Source organism: Tachysurus vachellii, chromosome 19, assembly GCF_030014155.1.
Source record: "Tachysurus vachellii isolate PV-2020 chromosome 19, HZAU_Pvac_v1, whole genome shotgun sequence".
Classification (NCBI taxonomy): Eukaryota; Metazoa; Chordata; class Actinopteri; order Siluriformes; family Bagridae; genus Tachysurus; species Tachysurus vachellii.
This window is the reverse complement of record NC_083478.1, coordinates 980,001-987,465: the sequence shown is the minus strand read 5'-3', so window position 1 is coordinate 987,465 and position 7,465 is coordinate 980,001. Positions and strand designations below refer to the sequence as shown.

General features: G+C 41.0%; 1 protein-coding gene across 1 annotated transcript in view; it reads left to right on the top strand.

The window, feature by feature from the left end:
* Positions 1-1,079: 1,079 nt before the first annotated feature.
* Positions 1,080-7,465, top strand: part of b4galt5 (UDP-Gal:betaGlcNAc beta 1,4- galactosyltransferase, polypeptide 5) — a 31,936-nt gene continuing 25,550 nt past the window's right edge. The window contains exon 1 of the mRNA XM_060893372.1: positions 1,080-1,484. Within this exon, the coding sequence (XP_060749355.1) occupies positions 1,376-1,484 (109 nt within the window). The 5' untranslated portion in view covers positions 1,080-1,375. The remainder of the gene's footprint in view (positions 1,485-7,465) is intronic.

Below are 7,465 nucleotides of genomic sequence, written 5' to 3'. Positions count from 1 at the left end.
GTGTAGATCGTTCGAAAGCTTGCCGAGTTATAAACCTCCAAAGTTTATAATGGGAGTCTATGGGAAAAAAGGTCACTTTGAGACCCGGTACCGGAAGTACTGGTACTCGGATCGCTTAGAAAAGTGATAGCAACAAACTTCAGACCAGCGTCTACAACATATCAATTTGGTGCATGTGGCTCGAAAGCTCTAGGAGGAGTTAATATTTATATATTTTTGTCTAAGTTTAAATAGGAAAACAGAATGTTGGCTTCTACAAAGCGACATAATAAATGAGTTTAAAGTATATACTGTATATATACGTATATATATATATATATATACACACACACACACAAACACAAAAACGTTTATTTTAGAACACATGATATAATCCTTGCTTAAATCTTATGTAATTAATTAAGAATTACACAAAAAAATACATTAATGTTCAAAACACAAAAACACACATTATACACGATTACAACACCAATAAATGTTTATGCATTTTTTTATAAATCATGTCCATAACACACAATCATACATGTGTTATAATGTGGAATTACACACACACACACGTTATCACACATTAACAGTTATTTTCATACACTTACACTGTTCCTCACAAGCCTCACAAACATTTGCAACCCAACATCATGTAGGCGTTATAATGCGTTATTACAGAAATAACAGAAATTTGCATGGCAACGATTTCTATGAAAGTTTTATGAGCACATTCACAATAGGTTATAATGCATTTATAAGGAGTTGTTGTATATGTGTATTAAAATGCACAACACTTTATAACGATGCATATCCTGCTTTATGAAACAATGACATACTGCATTATAAGTACTGTTTCTAAGACATAACATCAGCTCAGTGTCAGTGTGCACACTGAATTATGGATGCGCTATAAAAACATTTATGGTATCTACAAAACAAGACATTTTGAAATGAGACTCATTTAGATGCACAGGCAACGTTTGATTCACCTACTGAACCGATTCACACACCCGACTCCACACTGAGAAGAATCATTTGGGGGTAAAAAAGAATCGACTCGCTCACGCTATGCGTTGACGTTTGTGTTTCCATTCATCTGATTGCGCTCGCACCCGTGAGCAGGATGTGGAGGTCGGAGATCTGCTGACTCGCCCCGAGGATTTACGCTCCCTTTCTGCTGGATCCACCCGAGCTGTGGGAGCTTCTCTTTCACCTTCTCTTTCACCTTCTCTTTCACCTTCTCCTTCTTCCTCTTCTTCCTTCTTTCTTCTTAAGGAGGTCTCTGTCTCTGAATATCTGAGAAACATCAAGGAAGTGGAGGTGTTTCATCAAGCGCCAGTCTGGTTTAAGGAGCTTTCCGTTGTTCGTTTTTATATTAAATTATTTGGGGATGATGCCTCCGCAGATCAGGTTCAGGAGGAGATCCTTCCTCGGGCTCCTCTTCCTCTTTTCTCTCTCTACATCAGCGCTTTACTTCATCTACTCGGCTCCCGGGATCGGTGAGTGTGAACACACACACACACACACACACACACACACACACACTCACACACACACTCTCTCTCTCACACACACACATGAATCCTGCTCTGAAACGCACCACATGGGCGCTTTATAACCATAATATTCATGCCACATTCTTACATGCGATATAACGCGTCTTGGGGATACGCCTGTGAATACGGGGGTCTCATGTCTGGTTCTTACTAATAATGCATTTACACAGATGTGCACACACACACACACACACACACACACACACACACACACACACACACACACACACACACACACACACACACACACACACACCACTCATACATGTATTTCTTAACCCATGTACCACCGAAAGGAAACCCAGGTGTATGGTGTTTATCGTACAGTCATATCACACAAACACACACACACACACTCTCACACACAAACACACACACACACACACAGTGAAGTACAGACCTGGATCCTCAGTGTGTCCTTATTAATCTCAGTTTCTTCATACACTGTAAATTTAAGCCTGCTTTTACTTCATGTCTTCTGCCTCAGACTCAGGAGTGTAATGAACCCTATGTGTGAGTGAGTGTGTGTATGAGTGTGTGTGTGTGAGTGTGTATGTGTGTGTGAGTGTGTGTGAGTGTGTGTGTGTGTGTGTGTGTGTGTGTGTGTGTGAGTGTGTGTGTGAGTGTGTGTGTGTGTGTGTGCGCGTGTGTGTGAGTGTGTGTGTGAGTGTGTGTGTGTGTGTGAGTGTCAGTGTGAGTGTGTGTGAGTGTGTGTGAGTGTGTGTGTGTGAGTGTGTGTGTGTGTGAGTGTGTGAGTGTGTGTGTGTGTGTGTGTGTGAGTGTGTGTGTGAGTGTGTGAGTGTGTTAGTGTGTGAGTGTGTGTGTGTGTGTGAATGTGTGTGTGTGTGAGTGTGTGTGTGTGTGTGAGTGTGTGTGTGAGTGTGTGTGAGTGTCAGTGTGAGTGTGTGTGTGTGTGAATGTGTGTGTGTGAGTGTGTGTGCGTGTGTGTGTGTGTGTGTGAGTGTGTGTGTGTGTGTGAGTGTGTGTGTGAGTGTGTGTGTGATCTCAGTCTCGCTTCCTAACACGTGCATTGATTTTCAGACGACTTTATGATGACCTTGAATCAGAAGTATGACATCAGGTCATATTTATTTGTACTTAATACATTTCTGATACGTTCTGTAGAAAGCTTACATTAGCTCAGTCGTTAGCTAGTTAGTGTTATCGCAACTCTGCTGTGTTTAAGTGGCTGCTAACTCATAATAGCATTTTATGCTAAGCTACATGACAAGTTTTAAGTGTGCGAATACAAGCGAGCGGTTAAGATAGCAGCTAGTCTGTTAATCTTATTTTATATAACAGCTGACTGAAGTTTGTAATGAAGAATCACTTTTACGCTAACCTTCGAGTTTAGATCGTTTACGTCGGCGTGATTCCGTCTATAAAACATTTTGACGGGAGTAACTTGTTGCCATGGGCAACACACTGACCAATCAAAGGTCATTATTTTTATAGCTGTAATTTTCCTTGTCCTGTTTGATTCCAAGTGAACATTTTTTATTATCGGTCGTTAATCATTTAAAGAGCGTTACAGCTACGCCATTGTGTCGTAGATAAAAGTAAGTGTTTGAAAAGGCCTTGAAAACAAACCACAGTTTTCTGGTTAAATTACATTTAAACCTCTGCCTCTGAGCCGCTTTCATGGTTTAGAGGAACAAAACAACGTATGAAGAGGAACCTGATAGAACAAAAAACTCTATGATTTCATATTTAAAGCTCTAAAATATATTAGAATGAAACATCTCTTATTTTGTGTTCTTGCGTTTTAATGTTAGCGCTGGTTTCACTTTTTTATATTTGTGTCTGATTTCCCTTCTTCATTTTGCCCTGGTCTTGTTTTTTATCTTTACTTCTAGTCTCGTTTTAAAAACTCCACCTCGTCTCACTGTTTACTGATGTTTCCAGTCTCACATTTTAATCCTAACTCTGGTCTCACTTTTTAAATTTGTATCTAGCCACTCTCTCTCACTCACTCACTCTCACTCACTCACTCACTCACTCTCTCACTCACACTCTCATTCATCTTCTACCGCTTATCCGAACTACCTCGGGTCACGGGGAGCCTGTGCCTATCTCAGGCGTCATCGGGCATCAAGGCAGGATACACCCTGGACGGAGTGCCAACCCATCGCAGGGCACACACACACACACACACACACACACACACACACACACACTCATTCACTCACGCAATCACACACCACGGACAATTTTCCAAAGATGCCAATCAACCTACCATGCATGTCTTTGGAGGAAACCCCCGAGGCACGGGGAGAACATGCAAACTCCACACACACAAGGTGGAGGCGGGAATCGAACCCCCAACCCTGGAGGTGTGAGACGAACGTGCTAACCACTAAGCCACCGTGACCCCTATATCTAGTCAGACTTTTTATTTTTTCATGCATTCTCACTCTCTAATGTTTCCTCTAGTCTCACTTTCTCATTCATTTCAAGTCTCCTTTTTAAATTTTGGTCTTGTTTTTTTTTTTACCATTACATCCAGTCTCTTTGTAAAAATTCACACCCAGTCTCACTGTTTAATGTGATCTCTGGTGTCACTTTTTATATTGGTGTCTCACTTTTTTTTTTTTATTTCTTTTTTTTTTGAAAATAATGAAGAGTTTTGCTTTTTAATTTCTTGTCTGGTCTCACATTTACTGAATTAATTCTAAATCTGGACTTTTTTTAAATTTTGTGTCTTATTTTTTATCTGGTCTTCCTTTCATTTTATAGACTTTTATTTTGTACCCATGTTTTATATTCGGCAAAATTCAGAAATCAGATTCTCATATTATGATTTTTTTATTTTAATTTTTTTTATCTCTAACTTTTTTTTACCTGTCTGTGTTTCATTAGCAGTCATTATGACAGAGCAGATGTTCACACCTTAGTGTTGTGGCCCAATTCAGGAATTCAGACCAATTTAACAAAATGATGTTTAATCTTTTAACGCTGAAATAAAACGAAGTTAACCTTTAAAGTCTTTAGCAGGTTAGTCGTCAGACCCTGAGTAAGACTTATTGTTGTTGAGTTTTAGCTTGAGAGCTTTTATGTGGTGAGGCGCAGAGATGTAGAAAGAGTGCGTGTGTGTTTGTGTGTGTGTGTGTGTGTGTGTGGGGGGGGGGGGGGTGTTGGTGGTGGATGTGTGAATGTGTGTGTTCTGCTTCACAGCTCACTGAAAGTGAGGTTACTTCTACCCAGAATCAGCTCTATGTTTCTCCTCCAGCTCCTCCCCATGTTAGACGGTGTGTCTCAGTGACTGCTCACTGATTATAAACTAGACGTACAGTAGCAGCCGCCATATAAGCGAGTGAAGTATGTGGAAGAACAGGCCTCAGTTGGACAACAGATAACACTCACGTTTGTTCAGAGCAAACAGGAAGTAGTGGAGTTTATAAAAGCATACACACTGACAATACAAGCCAAAAGCAGCAGACAAAACTGGTGAATATAATGAATCCAGGCTGAGAGAGAAGTAGGCCACGTCCTTTAATAGCTGCTCACACTCCAGCGTTGTCGTGTGGCTCAGAACTGGGTTTTTCTTTAAGGATTAAGACTCGATGTATAAGGATGACGTGACACACGTGGTCTGATAGACCGGAGATTCATTTAGGTTTATTCCATTGAAACAAACGGTACAAATCTCATCACAATCTCATTAAGAGCTCACTGGTGTGTAAAAGGTCCGAAGGTGTAAACGTGTAAATGTGTTAAATCTCACTTTACAGGGTGTTTTTAATGAAAAGCCATGTGTTCAGTTTAATCAGCGTAAAGCAGCAGCGTCCAGATTAGACCAGTTAAAATACCTGAGGCTTTGTCACCAAAATAAAATTCAACTCTAATGAATTTCAGTGGAATAACTACAGCAGGGTGTTTTTGTAAGACCCCAGATGATATTCGGCTCTTAGCTCAGGACTCATTCGGGGATTAATGAAAGCCTTTTCACGCTTATTAGCTCCTGTTTGCTCTGATAAAACGTTCTTTCTGTCACTAGAGCTTCCAGCTGCTTCACTTCCTCTTCATTCACGCCCTCTGAATATTGTTTCGTAACGTCCCTTTATTTCCACAAACTTTCTCCTGAAATTTAAGAAACAGACATTCGGTTAAGAGATTTTTGTGTCTCCTTCTCACTGTTAACTGTTAACCGTCTCTGTGAATAAATATCACTCTGTTAGTTAACGTTCAGGTGCAGTTAGAGTGAGAAATAAGAGTCTTTTGTAATTTAGCTAGCTGTGTTAGTGCAGACTGCTGCCACCTTCAGGTGAAAGAAGAAATCGCAGTTAAGCCGTTTCTGACACGGCTTCAGGCCTTTTTATGTAAACAAACCCGGAGTGTAGCACCGATTGCGATCTCCGTGATTATTTATTCTCAGACTTTTTCAGACACAGAGCGTTTTTGTTAATGCTCCCGTACACCTAAAGGCTATAAAGAAGTAAATAAGCATTCAGATGGCGAGCAGATATGAGAAGGTGTGTTCAATAAAAGCCACTCAGTGAAGGTGCCAGATATTTCTGAGAACAAAGATCACTCACAGCTTATCTTATTTCAACCACATCCTCAAGTCTGTTAATGAAATATTTATTCCCCGCTATGAGGATCAGCCGGAAGCGACGTGTTTAAAAAAATCTGAAGACTTCAGGAATGTTTCTGAGCGTGTGATAATCTTCGAGAGAGTGACGTCAGACTCGGTCACATGCTGAGGAGGAACACTGATGAGTATTACAGAGCAGATATTTTTATGAATGAGTAAAGATTCCGAAAAGGGAGAGAGTGTAAACACGAAAGAAGGAGAAGTGCTGTAAAGAGGAGGAGAAGTGCTGTAAAGAGGAGGAGAAGTATTGTAAAGAGGAGGAGAAGTGCTGTAAAGAGGAGGAGAAGTACTGTAAAGAGGAGGAGAAGTGCTGTAAAGAGGAGGAGAAGTACTGTAAAGAGGAGGAGAAGTGCTGTAAAGAGGAGGAGAAGTGCTGTAAAGAGGAGGAGAAGTGCTGTAAAGAGGAGAAGTGCTGTAAAGAGGAGGAGAAGTACTGTAAAGAGGAGGAGAAGTGCTGTAAAGAGGAGAAGTGCTGTAAAGAGGAGGAGAAGTACTGTAAAGAGGAGGAGAAGTACTGTAAAGAGGAGGAGAAGTGCTGTAAAGAGGAGGAGAAGTACTGTAAAGAGGAGAAGTGCTGTAAAGAGGAGGAGAAGTGCTGTAAAGAGGAGAAGTGCTGTAAAGAGGAGAAGTGCTGTAAAGAGGAGGAGAAGTGCTGTAAAGAGGAGGAGAAGTGCTGTAAAGAGGAGGAGAAGTGCTGTAAAGAGGAGGAGAAGTGCTGTAAAGAGGAGAAGTGCTGTAAAGAGGAGGAGAAGTACTGTAAAGAGGAGGAGAAGTGCTGTAAAGAGGAGGAGAAGTGCTGTAAAGAGGAGGAGAAGTGCTGTAAAGAGGAGGAGAAGTGCTGTAAAGAACCTACCAGCAGGAGTCTGAGTACAGAGAGCATTGGTGTACGTTCCACCGCTTTGTTACATCACAGTGCTGATCGATCCTGCACTCTGATTGGTCAGAAAGTGTTGATTGACTCTATGGAACAGAAGCTGTGACAGTCGCACAAGGTTTATAGAGTATTAACGCGCTCGTTCTAGTATGTAGGCGTTTCCGTAGCAACAGCATGTACACGGGGACGTGTACGGAAACAAGAACGTGTGATTTTAAAATACGTTAAACATAAAGCATACAAAATACACGTAAAACATTCTTAGACAACGTTAATGTTTTACCGTTTTAAAGATTCTGTATGAGATTTCTGCATCAGTTCAGCAGCATTACATCACCTTTTTGTTAATTTGAGGTTTGTAAATTGTAAATTCATTCATTCATTCATCTTCTACCGCTTATCCGAACTACCTCGGGTCACGGGGAGCCTGTGCCTATCTCAGGCGTCATCGGGCAT